The sequence below is a fragment of the Genypterus blacodes genome, unplaced genomic scaffold, assembly GCF_046128005.1.
Source record: "Genypterus blacodes isolate CSIRO-AG114 ecotype Tasmania unplaced genomic scaffold, CSIRO-AGI_Gbla_v1 ptg000032l_1, whole genome shotgun sequence".
In the NCBI taxonomy this organism is placed as follows: domain Eukaryota; kingdom Metazoa; phylum Chordata; class Actinopteri; order Ophidiiformes; family Ophidiidae; genus Genypterus; species Genypterus blacodes.
The window spans coordinates 7,741,822-7,765,585 of record NW_027466845.1 but is presented as its reverse complement, the minus strand read 5'-3'; the positions used below and the strand labels follow the sequence as shown (position 1 = coordinate 7,765,585).

The 23,764-nt window shown below is 42.4% G+C and overlaps 1 protein-coding gene across 1 annotated transcript in view; it reads right to left on the bottom strand.

Moving 5' to 3' along the window:
- The window catches only part of dner (delta/notch-like EGF repeat containing), a 39,395-nt gene that overhangs the window by 10,763 nt on the left and 4,868 nt on the right, over nt 1-23,764 (bottom strand). Inside the window, exons 2-7 of the mRNA XM_076146317.1 lie at nt 9,635-9,979; nt 9,416-9,513; nt 6,156-6,319; nt 3,882-4,030; nt 1,969-2,122; nt 1,251-1,364 (exon numbers count right to left, since the gene is read on the bottom strand). Coding sequence (XP_076002432.1) covers nt 1,251-1,364; nt 1,969-2,122; nt 3,882-4,030; nt 6,156-6,319; nt 9,416-9,513; nt 9,635-9,979 — 1,024 coding nt within the window. The remainder of the gene's footprint in view (nt 1-1,250; nt 1,365-1,968; nt 2,123-3,881; nt 4,031-6,155; nt 6,320-9,415; nt 9,514-9,634; nt 9,980-23,764) is intronic.

Below are 23,764 nucleotides of genomic sequence, written 5' to 3'. Positions count from 1 at the left end.
CTTACTCTAGAATTCTTGCTTTTAAATAATTCCTCAAACTCGCCTGATCTTTTCCTGTATTATTACTTCTCTGATTGGTTTCTTTTATGAAATGTTTTATGTTACACTTCTCTACAACTCTTATTGTGTTGTTTCAGTCTCTATGTCGACGCCTTTAGAAGTTTGATTTGTTTTCTTTCTCCTTATAATAGTTACAGCTACATGACACTATCCCAAATTTAGTTAAACAGAAAACAAACTGTGCCACAGCAGAGCTGCAAACGGATTTAACCTCAAGTTACTTGTAAATCTGAGCAGAATGAGAGGTAATTATTCCAAAAAGCAATGTTGTTTGACAAACCAAACTACACAATAAGCTCATAAAACACTTTTAAAGGCGCTTTCATCAGTCAAAATCCTCTAACTAATTAAGAAGTGTGGCTCTGGTTCTCACATGCTGTTTCTCTGACTTTGTATGACAAAAAGAATACACATGTGGTGGGTTATGAATTCCCTGTGAGAGGCTTTGGTCTCCAGCAGCTGCAGATTAACAGCACACTCAGGTGCTGCAATGTGATTGACTGCGAACGAAAACTGACTGCTGGGATTTGAACTGAGAACAAAGGAATTGTTTTCCTGACAGATTTACACCCATCTGTGCTTCTTTATTGACGTGGTGAGCTCCATTTAAACCCATTGTTTTCATTAGGCAATGAGTGTGTGTGTGTGTGCATTGGAGCGAGTGTATTGTTTGGTGTCAGTACATGGTGTGTAGGTTAATCTCAAACTCGTGTGCTCTTGTTGAGAAATGCTGCTTCGACAGAGGTTTTGCGGTCAGACATTTCTCCAGAGAGGCTGATGCAGGTCGCTGAGGCGATGAAGACTAATTAGACTCGAGGAGGAAGGTTTAAATTAAGCATCTCCGTGGCACAGATACTGACAAACATGCAGGAAACACGTTCTGAGTACGCCCCAACTATGATAGAGCACAAACACGGTTTTTCAGGCCAAATGTCTGCATCTTCTTCTTTTTCATTCACATGTAAACACACACACACACTGTAGGGGGTTGTGGGGGTTTGGCCAGAGATGCTTTGCCATATGGCCATACACTACATCTATATATAGCTGTTTTTGTTTACTTCTCTGCAAAATGTTACATAGATAGAAATCTGACAGTGTTCATTCAGTCTTTCTGTCTGACAGCAAACACACACTCTTAAAGTCACACTCAGCCTTAAACTCTGGTGTGCGTTGTGAGGATTGTGTACCTTCAGGACAGTAGCATCTGGGCCCGGCCAGGCTGCTGAAGCATGTGGCTCCGTGTTTGCAGGGCTGTGACAGGCAGTGGTCAACCAGCAACTGGCAGTGTTCCCCTTCATAGCCTAAGAATCACACACACACATACGGCACATAGTGTCAGACTACAGGGGACAGGCTAAATAATGAAAACACTTAAAACACCTTGACCACATTTGTTAGATAATACTTATTGTAACTGTTTTGCAGTCAAATGAGGCGTCTCTCTCGATCACATGTTCAACAACACAACAGAGCAGACACTGTTCTTTGACAGCTTATACTGAGGTCACTCAGTTCGCTTCCGGCTGTTAAGTGTGCCTCCTGCAAATTGAGATGCAGTCTGACGGCACAAAGTGGTTGTAAAGGTCAGATCTTCAAACTTAAGTATTCATGTAAAATTATATAAAAGCTATGAATAAGAAATAAAATGATGCAAATGATCTAAAATGATACAATATCTTCACAGGAAGGTGTTTCACCTGTACGACACATCGCATCAAAGGATGCCAGTTCCTTCCCTAATGGACGAATGCTGCAGAGAGGGTTTGTTTATGAAATCTGCCCACACAAATACTAGAATTGAGTCATCCTGGCATAAAATTATGTAATGCGTACACACACACACACACACACACACACACACACACACACACACACACACACACACACACACACACACACACATACCTGAAGGACAGGCGCACGTGAAGTTACGCCCTTCGCCCCCCTGTCTGACATCAGTGCAGGTCCCGTTGTTGCGACAAGGTCTGTGGTGGCAGGCATCGAATTCCTCACAGAAGATTCCAGTGTAACTGTCCTCACACTCGCAAAAGAACGTGCTCTGCAAACACACACACGCACAAACGTATCAAATTAATAAGCTTTGAAGTGGCGACGCAATGAGAAAATATAGATGAAATGAAGAAATGCTTGTGAAACAGACGTAATGAAACAGAGACACAATGTGAAACAGCAAAGCACTTCTATTGTCATCGCAATGCAACAACAACCAGTGAAAGTGAAACAATGAGAGCGATGATGGAATGACGAGCTGTTCAACTGAACTGAAAAAGGTTTTAAAAAAAGCTAAAACTTCAGTCACTCTACAATCTGTGCTGCACTTTTCTGTTGTTGTTATTATTGTTATCTTTCTATGAAACAAGATTATATAGGGATCATAACAATAAGGGTGATCACCATAAAGAGAAGATACCAGTTCAGCAAAAGCAAACTGCTCATTTGTGGTTTCATGGGTTCATGTGCTGCACTGTGTTGACTTTGATTACTGTGCGTTGTTTCCCTGCGAATGAAACTCAGGGAGATTTATCAGTTAGATATATGAGAATATTACTGAAAACAATATTTAAGAGAGTGTCGCTTCCATCGATGCAGCACGAGTGAAAACGCTGTGTTATGATAATGTTTCATTGTTGTTACCGTGGTGTTTAAGTCTTTATGACCCTGGAACAAATACAAACTCATCAATTCAAATATTATGGAAAACAAATAAGCCTGACTCACGATATGTGGATCAGTGCAGCCGTCTGAATGATTCTTTTAAATTATATTCAGTAGCAAACCTTTATTTAACACCTTAACACCTTTCAGCAAACAAACCAGACGTTCATCATTCTTATTTCCACTAGTTATATTTGTTTTGCCGTGGTTGTTTGTTTGATTACTTGCCGGGTAACTCAAAAAGTAATGACCCAGTTTGGATGAAACTTGTTGGCAGAGTGCAACATGGAGCCGTCTCACGTTCTCTCTCTGCTGAGCTGAAAGTGTTTGATCAGAATGACGCAGCCTTGTGCCTCACAGTGCCTGGAGCGCTCGCTGACTCCTCATCGCCATGGCACCAGGCACTTCCTGATACCTCAGGGACTTGGACAAAGGCCCACTCACTTCATACAACAATAGTATCTAATATTATCTTTCTAAGTTGATAGCAAGATATGTTTAATATGTTTAAAAATACTTTATCACAATACAATACAACTTTATTTATCACCGTAGGGCAATTCATCAGCTTGACACACAACTGACAGTTATTTGTGGTATTTTGGTAAAAAAGACTTGAGCCCTTAAAGTTAGTCTGTGAAGAACATTTTATGATTTATGTTATTTTTCTTTTTTTCCCCCAAACTGCTGAATTTAATATTGGATTGGATTGGAAATTGAGTGGCAAAACTTTAAAGCCCTGTATCTCAAAACAGGTCAGGGCCAGAGAGAACCTTATGACATAATGAAATCTCAAACAATCCAAAAGCAATCAGAAATATTGATTCCAGGATAGATTGTCAAAAAAATGCAATTTGATCTGTGGCACAATGATAGAATTGCTGGACAAATAAGGTTAAAAACATGGGGGAGGGGCTGCATGACTCGGTATGGTTCGATCCTGTCAAAGTGTTGTTGAGCAAACTGAACCTCTAACTCTCTTACCGCTCTTACCATCAGTGCAGTCCTAACATGTAACAACCATACATGAGGAGCTGAGATGATTGTTGACTCAAACGCAAATGGTATTGATGTATCCATTATTTAGATTATAACAGTTGTTCCTTTCTCTTTGTGCTTCCTCGTCTCTGTTCATCCCTTACCTCAGAGGGTTGTGTGATGCACTTTCCCTTCCCAGAGCACTGAGGGTCACTGAAGCTGCTGCCAGGCTCCACACAGCTGCTCGCCTTCACCGTCAGGTTGAGACGCAGTGTGACCTCTGGGGCAGTGGGGGAGCCCACGCGCAACACACCTACCACAGCAGAAGAAGAGTTCCTCACAAACTATTCCTGTAGAACATATATATACAGTTTATATTTGACAAATACACAGATGCTGGAATACGTTGATGTCTTGAAATGAAAGCTTTGTCGTGTCACAGGCCAAACCCAGCTCCTTCATCTCAGCTGTTGTTTTCTTGTTATTCATCGCTGCCATCCCAGAGCCTTCCCATCTCAAACCTGTCCACCAGCCTGATTACCTGACCTGTTCCCAACCCTTTCATCATCAAGTCCCCAGTGTGTATATCAGCCACTTTCCCACATTCTGTGCCAGGTCGCTTGTGTAGCACTGCTTAAGTGGTCCACAGCCTACTTGCCTGACTGACTGACAGTACTGACCTTCTTTCAAACACTCTAACTCGGGAGCATCTTCATACATCCACTTCTGTTTCATGTACCAGCCACTTGTTATATAATTGAATTATGCGGTCCAATTATCCATTTTCCCCCCTTTTTGATTACCTCTGCAAACTTGCCTCATTGGCCAAGTTTGTTTACCTCTCCTGTCTGCATATGGATCTGTTGTACGCCTCATCTGGCAGCTTTGTGTTTGTACACTGTCAGAAATGATTGAGGACACATTTTGAATGATGTCATCCCCTTGTACCTTGCTATCACCATTAATTGTGTAAAAATGTGTGCTCATGTTGCTCAAAGGTATTAATAAAAGATTAGCTGCATCTCTTCATCATGACCAAAATAGACTGCCCGCTGCTCCGTCTTCTTGTCCGTCTGGGTCAATACGTTCAGAACATCTTTTATTGTAGCTTCAATCAAAGCAGACAGCTACAAGGGCCTTTGGATAAAAATAGCATCATGGTGGATATTAGCTGTCTGTTCTGAGCTGATGACGCGGCTTAGACGCTGCAAGCTCCTCAGCCAATCAGCTACGGCTCCTCTGACCAAATGATTATCGGCCCAATGACACTGAATGTCAGACGTGCACCGTCACGGCCCCGGCAGACACACACACACACGGTTGTTGAAGCGCACCTATAGGCACAGCCACCGTTCAAGCGCAGGGACGTCTGAAGAGTCAAACACAAAGTCACTGCTTCTCCCTTCCCCCCCTCTTTCACATGCAGCGCCTGCACACACACTCACACACACGCACATGTAGCTTTATGCTCACATGTCACACACATGTGGGATACATCAGTGTTAATCTGACCATTACAACAGGACAGAGGCGGCCTTTCCTCTTTGACTCTCTTTCGTTATCTCCCGATTTTGATTTTCATTCTTCCTCTCCGTCCTTCGGCATCCTCTCTCTCTCTTGCCACTCTTCCTTTCCTTTTCTTCCTATCAGTCTTTTCTTCTGTCTCCAACCCTGCAATATCCTTTCTCCCCTCTGACTCTCTCTCTCCTTCTCCCTTTCTCTCCTTCTCTCTCTCTTTCTCTCTCTCTCTCTCCCTCTCTTTCTGCTGCCAACCGAGTTAGCAGACATGTCAAGGTCACCAGACAGCGGCATCGTGGTGAAACAGCATCAGGTATGTAGAGCGCAGCCTGAGGTCATTCATCCCTTCAGTCAGAGAGCCAGACTGTAATTAACCCCTCCAGCACCTGCTGCACATCTCACAACCTTTTGGCACAATTGTCTGAACGCTCTCTACCAATATGTGCGCGTGTTGTTGTGTGTGTGAAAGAGACAAAGAGAGAGAGAGAGAGAGAGAGAGAGAGAGAGAGAGAGAGAGAGAATACAGATGGCCATGTTGTTTTAAATATGTAAATATGCCATTCTGACTCATATATGCAAATGTTGAACAATATGTCCGGGATATCAGATCGACCCTCTTAGATCTTCATTGATTATTCATTGATGAGCTATTTGTCAATGTCAAAATATATTCAAATTATGTTCTGTGTGTTTGCTGCAGGGAGGGATGGAATTCAGGAAGGTTGACAAAAGCGATGAAGAGGAAAGTGTTTTTGAATTCAATAAAACAAACAAACCTGATTTTGATCAAATCAGAGTGATGGATCTCCCTCTTTATCACTTCATCATCCCACATGTCATGGTGAACATTCTTCATCATTACCTGTTTCTTTTAAATGTTGAATATGTCAGCATGCTTTATGAGATCGCAGGCGTCTTACTGAGGAAGTAGTTCTGTCCCAGGGGCAGAGAGTGATCGGACACCACCAGTCCATCAGAGGCCTGTTGGAACGACATCATGGTGCCGTTCAAAATGGATGAGCGGAGGAAGCCATCTTCCTTCACGTGCCACAGCGCTGGAGCTCCGCTTGCGTTCACGGTGATCCTGAATGGGAAGAGACGCAGATTAAGGGAGGGACGGATATTAAGGACATAAATGAGGGACAATCAGAGGGCTGACCTGCAGAGTCATCTTTGCACAATCCACTCTTGAATCAAGTGTTTAAAGGTTTGAAAGTCTGTTTCTCTTATCTGTATTTCTTGTGTTTCCTTCTTTTGTAATGGACTTTATAAGGGAAATATTCAAGGGATAATGGCAAGAGTAAGAACCTTATGCAATGTGAGCACTTCATTCATCTCATAAGACATTGTAACATTAAATGTCAACTAAATCTGCCTCATAATACGATAAATGCCTTGACCCTCCTTGTGACCCTCTCTACATCCTCTAACCTGTACAGTCATAATAAGACGCTGACTGCCTCATTATCTCCTCTGCTACACGACGGTAAACCACAGATCAGCAGCCTTGAAACAACGAGGATTCAGTGTGTGTCTGAAGGACGCGTCAGCAGCGCAGACACGTGTTCAAAGGTCTGAACCCCGGCTGATGGATTACTGACAGGCGTCCTGTTTCGCCGCTTCACTCTGCTATCGTAGTCAGGTGTGTGATGAGTGATGGCAGCTGCCGTCCCCACTCTTCCTGTGCCTCTTGTGTATTGAGCTGTGAAATAAAGCCGATGCGGGTCAATAGCTATTATTCATCTGGATTTGAGACTATTTGTACGAAAGCGTGAAAGAGAGCAGGACAGAGCAGATAAACTGAGGAAGCTGCTGGAGGGACAACAAGAACTGAGACAAATGGGGGGAAGAGAGAGGAATGAAAGAAAGAAGGGATCACATTCCTCATTTCATGTCTCATTCCTATTCTTCCGCTGTCATTCTTCTCTTTACTTGCTTGCATGGATGCAGCAGCTTGTGCATTGAAGCTGTGTGTCAGTGTTCATTACTGTTATTTCATTGCTGTTTGTCTGTAAAGTGTGTTTATACCCAAGTAACACAGTGCTGCTTTAAATAGTAAGTCTGTATCAATAAGCAGGCACTTGTAATGCTATAATTCAAAATGCCACTGGTTTCTGTCTTACAACTAAATCTGCTGTAATTGTTTTGCATCTAAACGATTGCACTCCTTGATCCTTCATCTGCTTCCACGCATACACACATTTCGGAGTATTTTATTTTGAACACAAGCTTTGCACAATGGCTGACGTACTCTTATGTAAATTAAGACTGATGTTGCACTTTGAGGTTTACTGAAAGTCAGGTGAAATATGCAGAATTAGCTCTTTTGCATGTGTTACACTGAAGATCCTCTGAACCCTGTTGCCAAAAGGAGCTTTGCAACAACAGGCTGCTCTCCCAGACGCAGGACTCGCGTCACCCGACAGTGACACTGAGCCCAATCAGCCGGCAGCCTGCTGAGGAGACGGTGAAGACCGGAGCTGATGGGCCTCGGTCACCCAACTGTGAGCCCACATGAGAGCTAACACAATGACAGTTTGTGTCTAACTAAGCCCAGACCAACAGAATAAGAACATCCTTTGCCTTTGTGCCTTTGTGCCTTGTGTGCGTCATCATACTCATTATCGTCATCCCCATAAAATGACGGCGGGCTGGAAGGCAGAACAACGACAAGAACATGAAAGCACCACTTCATGTTGGCTCCTTTCAACCTTGGGCTGTTCTTCACAATGACAAGCCAATTAATGACAATTATATGCAGTGGCAAAGCAGACGAAGAGGAGGCTGGTTCTTCCCTTGAATCTCGTCTCCCTCCAACTCCCAGTCTTGCCCTTGTATAAAAGAAGCTATTGGCCATCAATACATCTAGTTGGCTTACAGCTGGCATTTATGAGACCACAGCTTCTGCCTCTTTGGTTTGTTCTGTTAAATCATTACTCAGATGTGACGCATTAAAGGAAACAGAAAAAATCCTCCTTGTTCTGTACATGAGCCACTGCGGCTACAGATAAATGACCTGAGCGTGTCTGGACCCAGAAAAGATATACTGAGATATGTGAGGTCTCCTTCATGGTAGGTAGTTTGGTGGGGCAGCTGTGTCGGGTCGGGGCTGACCTGAAGGCAAAGCTCGGAAATATCGGATTAATCACACAGTAGGAGTAGAGATTGGCCAGAGACAAAGGGAGAGCTGGTGGGGAAGCTGAAGATTGGGTCTTTCACGTAGCAGCACTTCAGCTTTATTAAAAGAGAAGAAAGCGTGTAAGCCCAAGCAGTGTGCAAAATGTGTTGGGATGACACAGCTAATGTCATTATGAGTTACGAGCAGTGTCACAAACGGGAGCAGACAAGAGCTGAATGTGAAATTTTACGATCCTCCGGTCAAGTAGGACAACGGAGGGGGCGACACACAAGGCTGACAGCTGACTTCATCGACCAGGACAACAAGTTGAAATGCACAGACGTCCCATCACCAGGAAGCGCACAGCAGGGAAAAAGAGAAACCCCTGAAGGCTGGTGAGTAACGGTGAGTAATAGCTTCTAAAGAAGAAATTGTAATGTGGTCTGAACCGGGACATCGGGTTTCATCACATATCATTATTAAATCATCCAACAAATGATCGCTCATCGCAACTTTTTTGTCCTTAAGGTGGAGCCTTATTAACATTGGTGTTATTGTTGAATATGTTGGGTTGGAGCATAAAACAGTTAAAAAGAGGAAACAAATTGTTGTCCTCCCTCAACTGGTGTGTGTGTGTGTGTGTGTGTGTTTCCATGTGTGTGCATTCAGGCATCGTGTGTGATCATATGTATGCAAACAAAGCAGCAGAGGTTGATTTACGCGCTGTAAGAGGCTCTGGGTCTGAGATGGGGATGAAGCCCTACCATCTGTAAACAGGGGCAACATAAAGGACACGCGTTCACCTTCACCGTCTCTTTTGCATAATGCATTGACCCGTACTTGCCGAGCCACTGTAATGCTGTTAAAGAGAAAACAAGCTTTGAAAAGCTTTGCCCACGGATTAATCAGAATATAATACGCTTGTAGCGGTGTGATGGGGTTATTATGTCCTATAATGACTCAGCGTGACAGCTCTTGTCGTGTTGAGGTTTTGAATGTAAATCTGCACAGGTACGTGTAGTAAAGTAGTAGAAGTACAAACAGAAGCAAGCAGGGTCTTACTTTACAGCCGTCTCTTCAGGCACCTCCAGAGACAGAGTCAGAGTTCCTGATGTCAGCTCACACAGCTCTGGGCTCACACAGTGCAGCCCCTCAGTCACCTGCAACACACACACATACAGTATACACACACATCAGCTTGATTCATTCAAGAGAGATTTCAAGTTCTGAAGTCGCAGTGTTTCAGTGAATGTACTTAGTTACTTTCCACAGTTATCTCACCCTGTCTGCCTCCCACGACACCACCAGCAGCCTCTGTCCAGGCTTGAGTTGCCATGGCTGCAGGGTGGGCGGTGCCTGTGCGGTGGTGGCGGGCTCGGCGGTTGGCTGCTGCGGTTGAGTGGCGGCTGCGGTGGTGGAGGTGACGGGGGTGGCCAGCTCCGGAGCAGAGGGGGTGGCGGGGTCCCAGTCTGCGGCTGGGAGGTCCAATAGGATTTGATCGCACCGCTCCCCCTCGTAGCCCTCGCTGCACTCACAGGTGTAGGCCGCCTCCCCCTCCTCGCCACCATCGCCACGGCTGCAGTTTCCATGGAGACAGGGGCTGCTGGCACAAGGATCTGTGAAAAACTGAAGTAAGAGCAAAAATAAATGCAAGAAGAGTTAGAGAGGGAGAGAGAATAAAGCATTTTCTGTGTTCTCATTTCCTCTTTCCTAATGGAGAGATTTTTGTCATTTTCACAATTTCTCCTGCGTTTGATGTGTAAGCCAACAGCATGGAGGGACTTAGCTTCATATTGGTATATTTTAGAGCATGAATGAAGCACAAAGCCCAAAAGTACTCCGCACTCCCATGCAACTACTCAGCTACTTACTTTATTGCGCTCTGACTCAGCTCTATTTCTCACACACTCCGCTCTTTTCTTTTATTACATTTTGAGCCTGTCTTCTTAATGACTTGCTGTTGGAACACTTCAATCCTCCTCCCTGTTCCCTCTCTCTCCCTCTCTCCTCACACACACTTGAGTCACTTTTGTCCTTCCCAAACACATTTCCACTTGTCACACAGCAAAAATAACTCCCACAGCTCCTCCATGATGGATTCTCCCATCAATTATTGATCATATTTGGAGGTAAACAATCCGGGCAGCTGTTGATGGATACTTCCTGACACCTATTTTATCACTTAGGGAGTCATCGGGGCTCAAAAACATCTCTGATTTCTTCAGTTTCCATCTTTTGTGCAAATTCAATAAAACACAATCTGCGCCTGCGGCTACAGCTTCCTGTTTTTAATTTGGGCAAATTCAACAAAAGCCAGGGAAAAACAACTGCCGTGCTGGAGAGGATGAACAGAGGGATAGTAATGATGCTCATGAAGAATCCCCCAGTGCATGTGTGTGTGTGTGTGAGAGTATGTGTCTGTAAGAGAGAGCAAGCGAGCGAGAGAGAGAAAGAGAGGAACACAGAAGAGCAGAGCGTCATTAGCAGTCTGCTCTCTCCACGACCGAGTCACAGCTCATTAGTGTTAATCTCTCTCAGGTTTTCACTCGCAACGCTTCTATCAAACTTTCTCGCTGTGCTCTGCATTCCCAGCAGCCCCAGCAGGCCACTTTCTGCTGGTCTTATCTCCTCTCCCATGGTACGACGGGGGTTGAGGCTCCAGTCCATCAAACTTACAGCACCATCAAAGTGTTTCAATCTAACTCTTGTCCTCTTTACGCCATTCTTTGTCTCTTCTTCTATCATTGGAGTCTGCATCCAGCCTCCGATAAAGACGGGCAGATCACATTGAATTGTGTTGGTGTTACCATTCACGTATCATTTTATGCTATCTGCACAATTTTGCCGGTTATTCTCCAGCACCAAGCAGCTCATAAGCCCACAGCTCCGAAAACCATGTTAATCAATTCCTTGTAAGTGGCTGATAATAACCCACATTAGTCCCTTTATCTATATTCCCACATGCAACAACAAACAGGAAAAGGAATCCTCTGAGACGGAATTAATCGTTTCACGGGGCGCAGTGATGCATCTGCTAATTTGGGACGGCTGTCCTAAAGCAGCGAGGATCAATACAGCTGGACAGAAGGAAATAGAAACGCTACTTTAGATACTGGCATCATCAATTTTACCTGGGGAAGTTTATGCAGCCATTTTACACACACACACACACACACACACACACACACACACACACACACATTTATGCAGAAAAACTGTATATTTCCACATTTGTACATGTAAAAATGCTAAAACTCTAAGATCAACCGGATTGAATGGTGTGTGTGTATCTGTGAACGATTCATTAACTTAACAGCGTAACTCATTCTGTGTTAAAGCGTTTTGATATTTCAGAAGCAGTTTTAAAAGGATTATACAAGTAAGATAAAAAAAAGATCTGACATAGCCGCTCTGGGTCGTCTTTATATTCTGGTGATGCACCCGACAGATTGGATGTGTTAAGCCACTTAATAAGAAAATCAAAGTCTGAGCGAATCCTACTTCACACACGATCAAGGTCTGAGCCCTGTGGCAGCCTGAAACATTCATCAATGCAGAAACAACTTCAGGTCCGGGGTGGCTGAAGGGTTAATGAGAGGTGCAACGCCTCAGACAGGAAGACGGGCAGAAGTTTCCTTGAGCGAGTAGATCTAAAGCATTCCTGCCTTCTAAACCTCACACGGAATTTCTCTACGCAAATGAATAAATGATCTGTGGCAGCATTAAGATGAAAACGAGCAAAAAAAAACAAAAAAACAAGTTGATTATTAAGAGAAAATGAGTGTCAGTAACTGCTAATGTGTGAAATGATTGTTGTTGGCTGCTTGTTTTCACTTCTGGGCACCATATCATCCTTCATCTGGAGTAATTAGTCTTAGTTAAATTGCTGTTTGTGCCAGAACTAAAGTAGTGATATGATAGTATTGACTGTGTGATCATGGATGGATTGTCTGGAAGTAATTCAATTGGATTTAACATCAATCTCTTGTTGCACTTTGTCTGATTGTTTGAGTAACTGTTTGAGATTCAAGTTCAGCAGCTACATTCAGGTGTAATGGAGACACGAGTGAGAACCTGCAGCTGCTTCATCACCGAGCGCTCCATTAACCACTTCACTGTCCACTTACTGTCAACAGTCCACTCGTTTGACCTGGAAGCGATAATGCGGCAGGGGGGTCACTTAAATGGCCATATTGTTCACTTAATGATAAACACATAGGGAGCACACCGATGACTCATGGCGCGCACACACACACACACACACACACACACACACACACACACACACGAACACAACATTTCACACCAAGCACTACAGGAACATATCGAACTGGATGTCCAGCATATGCCTCAGATCCCTCTGCTGGTGTAAAAGTATAACAATTTCAACCATTTGTTTTACTTGTATGTGTCATTTTGAATAATACATTTTGTGATTCAAGATGTACACAGACACACACACTCACACTTAATATATTCATTCTAATTCATGACAAACTGAGAACTTGCGTATCTGATATGGTCACTGGTTGCCTGAAATTGTTCTCCAGGACCTTTACCCGATTAAGACGTGTTACCATAGCTACAGTAACTAGGTAACACAAGAGCAATTAGCTAAAACCCAGTATGTGTGTGTGTTTTCACACCCCCACCCTATTTGTTCCCTGCACCCACTCTCTCAATAAACCCAAATAGTCTCATAACGCCAAAGAAAGATGATCCTTCTTGCGTTCTACAGCCCTCTCACTTATTATCTTCCTGAAGCTGTCTGGGTTGTTTATCTCTGTTTTGCCTCCCTCAGTCAGTGCCGCCGCCCCCCAGCTGAGGAGGAAGAATGGCCATAGATAGCAGGTATTTGTTTAATGTCTGTCTGACTCAGGGCATGAAAACACTCGTGCACAAGCATGCATCAGAGGAGAAATTTGTCTCGTCAATGTTTTGCAGGGGCAGAGCTGCTATCTGATTTGATGTGATTGTATCTAGATGACTGCAGGTGACTAGCAGCATCAGCAGTGACCAAATACCTCAGCATCAAGCCGACGTGCGTGGGTGCCGGGAGTATGGCAGTAATAGGGAATACAGAATCTGTTTGTTCAAAGGAGTAGCTTTCTGAAAGAGAGGTCAAGGGAATTGTCAAACCCACTACTGAATAGGAAGTTAGGCAATTCAATTCAAACCATCAGATTTTTCCAACTTGGTCAGTCATGTGACCTTGAAATGTTACTAATGCACTACTTTTAAGTTCAGCAAGTTCAGGCCTTAAAAATGTATAAAGTTCTTCTGTCTTGGCTACAGGCTAAAAAGATGCAGTGAATATTCAAGTGGGGAAACTATTGTGCGTGCTGCACATCACATTGTGGAGATTTGTGAGGTTGTGCACTGCAGCACTTTTCCGACCCTCTGCAACCTTCGTTTTCCCATCACACTCTTTGCCGCGTAGGTCTGCAGAGATAGTTCTATGTACAGACACAGCGAGGTGTACATCCAGCTAAAGTCTCCGCATGCTCACATCTACTTGTTTTTCCTTTGTGGCGGAGCTGCAGCTTGTAATGAAGAGAGCAAAAAATAAATTGCCAGTCCATTCATTATGTTATCTCCAAGGAGAAATAGGGATCATTGTGCAAAAGCATCATGGCTCTGAGGACAGAAAGTCCCCCGCTGGGACCAAGCATGAACCTGTGGTGAAGAGGCCCTTTGCATTGCCGCTCTCTCCCTATAGAGCTCTCTCTCCAAACACATCAGAGACCAAACATCCCTTAAATCCCCCCTTTTTAAAATCTCCTTTAATGTCTGAAAGCTTTGCAGTATGCGAGACTTATCTTCTTGCTTTCTCACAATTGTTGACATTTTTATCTTTTGTAATTTCTTAATGTAATATGATTTTTTAATATGTGTATGTATGTAGAGCATCTGGAAAAACATATTAAAATAAAAAAGTTTTATTATTTTTATTATTAAACCCTTCCATGTGAGGAAACTAATTGATATTGGTTTATAACAGCAGTGAAACAATTCAACCATTTCAGCCATCTGTGCTTTATTATCCATCCTTTAATATAAAATAGGCCAATCACAACTGCTGTTTGATTCCACTACAGTTTGTGAAGCAAGAAAAATGGAGCAGAGAAGCACCTTAATAAGGCACTCCATCACTTCCATCCATTACCACAGTCTGGAGTTATTATATGCCACTGCTCTTAACTTAATGTGATACGTCAACAAGGATCTTATATTCTATGTTTTACTAATGAGAGGCATGATGAAAAATTCATGCATCCGATCTGGATCCATCGCTTTCACTTTTCTTTTTCCTTTTTTTTTTAAAAGCAAGCGTGTATTTGTCAAACGCTGGCCGAGTTCACGCAACAGAGAGAAACTGGAGCATCTCTCAATTTCAGAATCTCACAGGAGCCGACAAATATCAGGATATTCACGGGTGGGGAGGAAATATGAGCATGCAACCCACAGGCAATACATTAACAATATAACACACACACACACCCGCCCACAGTGCACATCACATGTATAAGACACGTGCACAAAAGCAATTTAAAATGCATGTATACGTGTATGCTGCGTGTGTATGTAGGTATACCTGTAGGTACACACAGCATGCACCTAGATTAACTATACACACACACACACACACACACACACACACACACACACACACACACACACACACACACACACACACACACACACACACACACACAACACACACACACACACACACACACACACACACACACACAAGATTTGGATGTTGTTCTCCAACATCGACAGCTGTGAAGCACAATGCATGAGCACAGTTCAGGGAATTACTACCAGAACTATTTGGCAGCAACAGCGAGGGAACAAAAACTCTGTAATTATGTAATCACTCACACAGCAATTAGCTAGATGAACTAAATTAAATTTCATATAGCCATTTCTAATTTTTTTTCCTCTCGTATATGCAGTACATAATGAGCACCAGCAATCAAGCCACGGCAAAATATTTAATTTATGGTATCTACAAAATGATGCTTCAAATCCTCTCTCAATAGTTGCATTTTTGTCACATCTCCTCTCGTTAGGTTGGAGGTTTTCTTACTGCAGCTGCTAAACAGCTCAATACATACTGTACATTCAATGGATGTGTCAGATGCGTAAAGAAAACCATGGAAATTGCTGCTGCTAGATAAATAACTGCACTAATGAAGTCCAAAATGTGACATAAACATAAACCGAGAGATGCACTAAAACAGATTCTACACCCACGCTACAGGTTTGTGAGTTTAAAATAAACGTATCATAAATGAGTGTTTCTGCACAAGAACAGGGTTGGGGAGTATATTCATCACACGCCAACACTCATACTGAAACTTCCCACCCACACACACATGCAAATGTCTGTGGATAAACAACAGCTGGACCAATCACGCAGACACATTTTGCTACCCACCTCTTGCTGTAGGATTATGACTTGATCTTTACTTCGACAAGACATTCTACATATAAATCTTGTAACAATTTTTATCATTTATAGTAGCCAACTGGGAGTGGCCTATACCAAGGAAGTTAAATGTTAGTGGTCATTACATCGCCACCATAAGGTTTAATAAGGAAAAGAATCAATAGCTCAGGTCCTGACCCTAACCCCTGCGGAACTCCAAATGGGATTACTGTAGTCCAGGTTACTGCTGTGACAGACAGACAGACAGACATCAGAGATTACAACATACCTGCTCAGCTCCGGTGTAATTATACTGTACACATGCAACTCTGCTAAGCCAAACACAGGTTGTCCATGTCCCATGATGCAACTGGCTAAAGTGAAAGTCATAGTGAGGAATTTCCATCATTGAATAATATTTCCTTTCAAATATATATTCTGCATATAAGAAACCAATAATATAACAGCATATAAGCCTGAAGCTGGACTTTAGATGGATTTGTTCTTTTATTACAAAAACCACATTAAAATTGCTAAAATATTGCCAGGTGGACAAAATGTGTTTCATTCTTTTTATTTAATTGAAACACATTTTATGCAAGACTCTGTGAAACATTTCCCTTCTTGCCAAATTGTTGCCTTTTTTTGTTCCCAGGCAACAGCAGAGAGAACATTTTGTATGCAAGTGTGTGATCATGCATTTTAATACAAAAAAAGTGATTAACTGCTAAATTGAGAAGCTCCCTTAAGTACTAAATAAAAAAACAGAACTTATTGCATATTTGAGATCATCTAAGCCTCTGCCTTGCCCTGTGCCAACCTAGCAGGGCTCCAGGCAAACCTGTGCTGTTGCTCACCACACTTGTCAGTCAAAAACAACACCAAGCACAGAACTCCTCATTATCCTTCTGCTGTCAACGGAAACGGTTTTAACACCATTTTAGATTCTCTGAGATGTTGTCTAAGTTTGTGTGCTTTTCTTTCATTGTGCTTTTTTTGTCCCTTTCACCTCCACTTCCTTTGAGCTTAGACACCTGAGACTCTTTTTGGACAAATGGAAAGAGCACAGATATCTTCATCTTTCCTATCATAAAAGTAAAACACTTTTTAATGGTCTCAGCCTGGGAGTAAAACTGAATAATTGTGTTGTTGCCTTGGGACTCGGGCTCATTAAAGTATATTAATGCTCTTACGTGGAGACCCAACAGAAACGGGCCAGTAACCCACTTTAGGACCCAAACTATAGTTCTTAAAACACAAAACAATTTGACTGGTTTTATGAACTTAAAACAGAATATTCTTTCTGACCTCAATTGTTTCAGGCAATGGGAAAAGAATCCGTGTTATACATAATTTAAAATATTAATGATCCCTGTGGAGAGCTTTAGAACAGAAATAGAAACTTGATTTTAAAATTAGGTTTATTTTTCTTGTCAGCACTTCTGGTGATTGTTGTAATATTGCACAAACCACGAGAAGAGATTAAGTATCTTTCCCCTCTGAAACATTCTTCATTGCACCAGAAGGAGCAGCAGTTTGTATTATAATCCATTAAGTGATCATGGATCCAGCGTTAAACACTTCCTCTTCAGTAAGAGAGGGAGGAGGAGAGTCTTTCCCTCTTTTGTTTGTGCTTCCAAGATGCTACGGCTTCAATCAGATGAGGTAAGATTGCAGGATGGAGTGACAGCTGTCATTCCTGGTATCTGCTTGATGCTTAATAATCCCCAAAGAGGGTAAGTAAAGTATCATTCTTTATCTGCAAAAGGATGTAGAGATGATGGCGTGGGAGCATTTATTCTCCATTTTACTATAAAGGAGGAAATAAAAGCGATCTAACTGCCCATCATGAGGAGCATTTAGAGACTTACAGCCAACAGTAGAAGACTTGACTGTTATAGGCATTTTGAAGGAATACACCAACTATTGCGATACATTATCTGGATAATAGTATCTGATGTCAGGGCTTGGATTTGCACCCTCCATTGAAAAGCTCGTTAAAAATCTCATCTGGATTCTGTCTGCGATATGATGGATGGATATCAGCGCTTGGGTTATTACATTATTAAATCTTCTGTTTCCTCATTCATTTTTGAATAACTAATAACGTTCTTCCATGGGCCGCATATTCAAGGTGCCCATACCCATATATAATACAATTCTTGATTCAAATTAACGAACTTTATTAATGATGGGTTCAAGTTTTGAAGTTGTCAGGTAATTTTAATTCCCAAATGTGACCTTGCCGTCCAGATTACATTTCCAGTTTGCAAATTGGCACTGAGAGACGATCACAACACAAGTCAGACTATCAGGCTGCATTTTGATCGCAATTTGATCTGCCGGGGGATTTTTACTTTATCTAGATCATGTATCTTGATAAAGATTACATATTAATGCAAAGCGTAACCGGAGTGAGTCAGAGCTGAAAATGGAGAACTGTGCCTCAGAGTACAAATCTGAACTTTTTCTTTAGATGGAGACAGCAGGACAAAACTGTTACATACACATGTGAGGGTGTTCAGGTGGGGTGTTCTGATGCAAACAATGGGAGGAGAGGATGGAAATGTATGTTTGTTTGTATGTTTGAAAAGCAGGAGTTAACTTCTTTGCAGCCCTAGATTGTAGGCATGGTAGCGGTTGTCATTCTTAGGAGAAAAGTGTTTCAGAATAGAAAATTGATTTGCTGCTGCTTATTATTTGTGATCTAATGCCCATCTAGCAACAATATCCTAATGAAATTGAATTCACATCTAAATTCTGCATGATCCAAACACGTTCATAAAGAGAAGAGACACCAGGATTGCAGATAAAAGAATCGTCCTAAGTAGCGGCAGTGCATTCAAATGAACTCGCTCATTCAGTTCATTCAATCAGTCTCAATAAATACCCGACACAACTGGACGTGCGGTGACGCAGGTACTCGTGGCCTAGACGGTAATTTGCGTCATGCTTAGTAAATCTGGACCATTATGATTCCCAGCAAAGCCAGTGGCTGTTCTGCAGGAGAGACATGAGATGAGATGAGATGAGATGGGAGACACTCATTTGGTCACCGCCTCATACCACAGAGCTTTTACCCATTGAGTGAATTCACTCAACAGTTTAGTGCCTTGCTCAGAGGCAGATTTACAAACAGATTTTCCCCTTCCTGTATTTTCTACTATTCATTATTCTACTCTAAGTGAGCCAAATATCTGTTTAAAAACCTAATAGAATTCATAACACAGATGTCCTGAAACACACAGCAAACTCTCATTTATCACATGCTGGACATCTCATTCTGGGATGAAGCATCATCAGTCTGCGACCATCTGCTTTATATTCACCCAGGTTGTTGCATCATGCAGGACCGTGGCAGCCATCCAGGCTTTCTGTGACCATAAAGTGTGTATCTGTATCAGCGAGCCTTTAATGTTACCTTTCCTTCACATTAAAGCGTCTCCATCACTCAAAACTAAGCACTATCATTCCCCTGCCCCAGTGGCTTCAAAGAACACATTTACACAGATCTACACAAACAAGCTCCAGTTGTTTATGATGCATAAATAGATGTAAATGTGCACGCAGAGTAAAGCGGGGAACATGCTAATGAGATATGACTGCTCCAAACTCCAAACGGTTCAATTGACGTTCTGAGGTATTTGGCAGATTGTCTTCTGCTGCAGAACACTACACATGTCATAAGCCTTTATAAATCAAATATACAAAACTCATTTCAGGACTGGGCTTGATTGGCATCTCTCTGAATCAACGGTGAGGTGTGTGTCACTTGTCTCTACAATGTCTGATAAGGAAGAAGACATACAGAATATGAGATATAACCAATACTTAAGGAGAATTTGCTTCAAACTACTAAACGCTCATGAAAACGGTGTGAATTGTTGGAAGAGATGTCCTTACGCAATGTGGTCGGTGTTCATTTTGTCACGACAATAACATTTCATCTACAAACAATACATATTACCATGACAATGACATAAAAAGCCTGCTACATGCTCTTCAAAGCTCGTCAACGGAATCATGTCATCAGTAGGCTTTAATAGGGCGATGAAATGAAATCAATCCTCCAACGTATTTATAGCTAATATGATGCAAAACTCTCAGATCTGACTATTAAGACTCGTATCATGACGAAATCTGAGCTCACATTAACGCATGAGAAAATGAGGAAATGTGTCTCAGTTTCTCTGCTGTTACAGATGGATTTCAGTCTGTGCTGTGATCTGCTCTGACTCTTAGCTCTGACCTACATACGCTGAGGGTTCGTGCTCAACCAGACACCCACCATATAAAATACATGACACCTGCTGCTGGCTCTGTTAAACAGCTGCTTCCATGAAAATAAAGCAGTTTCTAGAATTTTATTATTGAGGCAAGGACTCTTTAATAAAGGCTTAATGGTTGGAGTTACTTGTTGATATTGCTACTTCAGGCGTTACAATCAATATTGGATAAATTCCAAAAATCTCATGAATATGTTTGTATATGTTTCTTCACCTTTCCTTCTTTTTCTGTCTTCATTCTCATTTCAATTCCTGCCATTTCTGTCCCTACTTCTTTACTTTCTGCTGTTATTCCTCCATCCTTCTATTCTTGTTCCCTTATTTCTTTCCACTTTTCTCTCCTTCTTTCCTCAAGACTTGCATTGTGGCCACCCGGGTGCCAGTCAGTGCATCAGCTAACAGTGGGGGAGCAAAGACAGAACCCTCAGTTTAATGGGATTTCTTTTTTTTTCATTTTCTGGGGGAAATAAGACCCACAGGATGCAACTTTGCCATTTTCTATTTGGTGTTATATGTCTCCACCTGTTGATCTGGTGGATGTGCTCCTTATGTGCTTTGTTGCCATGGAGACCCAGGAGGAGGAATGAGGTCACATCAATGAAAACTGGGCCTCATGGTAGGAGTTGACGCTGAGGCATGTATCATCTCTGTCCTCCTGCTTTCTCTGTCCCTGAAGACGAGGGAAAGGTTTGCCAGAGCCGTAACAGTGAAGAAGATGCAGCATTTTCAGTTTGACAGGCTCCTGTGATATACAACAGAAGCCCACCAGTGAGACGGATGAGCTCAACAAACAGAGTGCAGAGATGAGATTAAAATGAAGTGATAGAGAAGTAATGTCATGTTTTTCTTTCAGTTTCTTCCTTGTTGTTTTAAAGTAGTTCAACTGTGGCCAAGCTACTCTCGAAATAAAGTATTTAACCTTAAACTTATGTATTTCCTCCTGAAACATATTACTGGAGTGATCATTCAACAATGTTAGCCACTGAGATATTTGTGAAAAGGTTGGATGTAGAGAAATTAGACATTACATTACTACTGTGTGTTTATCAGGAGTTAAGAGTGAAAATACATGACCCACCCACTTTAAGTTTATAATGTGTTTAATGTAGGAAATAATGTCAGTCAACTTTACCCGTGGACTTAAGACGTGATTATTTCGGACTATCGGACTTTTTGGACGCTTTATTCGCTGAGGATATACAGTTTAACCAGACTCGGATTAGCAAACATGTTGTAGCCCAGTTAGCACTCACCTGAGTTACTCACCTGGAAATGTGGAGGAGTTTGTGGTTTGTTGGCAAACAAGATGAACGCAAAATGGTCGGAGCAACACAGAGGAGACGGTATGTGTGTGCGTGTGTGTGTGAGAGAGAGAGAGCGAGAGGGAGAGGGAGAGAAAGAGAGAGAGTACGTTCTTGGCTGCAATACTGAAAGCAGGAGATAGGGGGCGCTAATGCTGCTACATTGTGGAAACTGGCTAAAACCTGATAAGAGGTTATGTTTCTATTGGTTTAAAAAGGTAAAATGTTGAAGTTATTTTCGTTTGCCAGCAAATGCCTTCACATACACATTATAAGTTTGTATTGCTATTCCATCTGAGCAGAGAACATTTATGAAACTTCAAACCGTTGAAGATCAAGCAGCTGAGAACATTTGCCAAATCAGAAGCTGAGAGCTCATTGTAATCACACCGTCCAATAATGCAAATGATTTAGTCTGAATATCTGCAGGCCACTCTCAACAAAACCCTATTTGAGTTGAAAATCTATGATTTTAGCTCAAATATTTACTTTTTAATGGTGACATTTTCAGCACAATCCCCTTCAGTCGTCTCTCCTATCAACACACCGACAGGCCCAGCTGTTAACATGAGCTAATCTGGGTGTGTGATGCCTCAGGGTGCTGAATGCACCTCGCTGCTTGCTGTCTGCTGGTCCTGAAGGCTTGTTTTTTTTGGAATTAAACTGGCACTTATTGTCTGCAGGCAACACACACATATACACACACAGCACTTGTCTCCCAGTTGGCTTCATTAAATAACACGTTGTCACAGAAAGTCAACTGACAACTGAGTGAGTTGTGTGTGTGTGTGTGTGTGTGTGTGTGTGTGTGTGTGTGTGTGTGTGTGTGTGTGTGTGTGTGTGTGTGGCGAAGATAGATACCAAAGCAGCCCTTTGTCCACATCTCTTGTTTTCCCTCATGCGCACACAGGTGACAATATCAGCATCAGCCTCCACTGCATCCCTAACCTTAATCTTAATCTAATCCTAATTCTATCATTAACCATCAAACCCTTTAAACCCAATGGTAATCTAAAGTATTTACTGTTCTCATGGCCTTGTTTGTTGTTGTATAGTATTCCCTCAAATGTGTCAAATTCAAAATAAATAGTTAACATTAGGATGACTTCTAATCGCAGATGAGCCCACAGATACAGACACACACACACACACACACACACACACACACACACACACACACACACACACATGCCAGATTGACAGCCACAGCACAAAGCCTAATCAGTAGGAGCGACAGTACAGTGCTGGTGTCAGAGCAGAGGGTTATTACAGGGGTGAATTACTGCTGAGTAAGAGCTGCATTGCCTCTTCTTTTCTTTTTTTTCTCCTTACATTAAACTGTGCGGTGACACAACTCAGTGCTCCATTAAAGATATAAATAGCAATCAGGGCAGACAGAATAAGCAGTAACATCACCTAAACTAAACCGATAGGAAAATGTAACGGCACTTTTCTATCCAGGAGTCACAGACACGATAGGAACTCATGGAACACGAGTCCATGAACTTGATGTACACAGTGATTTTCATCCGTATAACTTTTACTTGCATTAGGATTATTACCTGCATTTACCAATAAACCATTGTAGCTTTGCCACTCAGGTCTTCTCCCGCCCCTGACCAGCGATGCCTTTACTGTCAGAGACGGAATGAATCAAGGTATAAGTACATTGGCTAAATGTGCAGCTGTCACAATGATAGAATATAATACTGTAGTGCTCACTAATTCTCCTAGGAGACCATCACTCAAAGAGCCAGAGAGATTGTAAATATTCCTCAGTTTGCTTTATGGTTCTCAACGACAGTCAGTGTTTGTGCAAGGAAACTGCTGTAGCTGTGAGAGAATTAAAGTCTTTAACACTCTTGTGAAACACTCACACTCAATACATGTATGTATTCATGCTTAAAACCTGGGCTCATTTCACAAATTGAGCCACAAACAAAAGCTTCAGGAGCCGCACGTGGCCCAGGAGTAATGGGGCAGGCTGCTATAATAGGAGCCAGTAAATGAGTCTAGAGATCAATATGTTAGAGCGAGAGGACGTTGGAAGTTGTCGGTGTCCACTGCAGAGCCTGATGAGTGGAGCTGAGGTCAAGGTTGGCCATCTCCGGTGCCATCCATATTCATAAGGGCTCACTAACCCATCACAGTCCCATCCCCCCTCCCCCCTCCTGCTCCCAGCCCGTACACTCGCCACAGATCAAAAGGCCAGGTGATGTGTGATATGGAAATGATCACAGCGATTGGCCATAAAACCCACCTGTTCAAAGGCGACGTGGTCCACATGGTCATGACATCTAAGGACGTCAACATGAATAGGAGTGAAAGCTCAGTAATTGTAGCTCAAAGGAGCGTCTATTTCACTGATGGGCAACGTTATATCAAA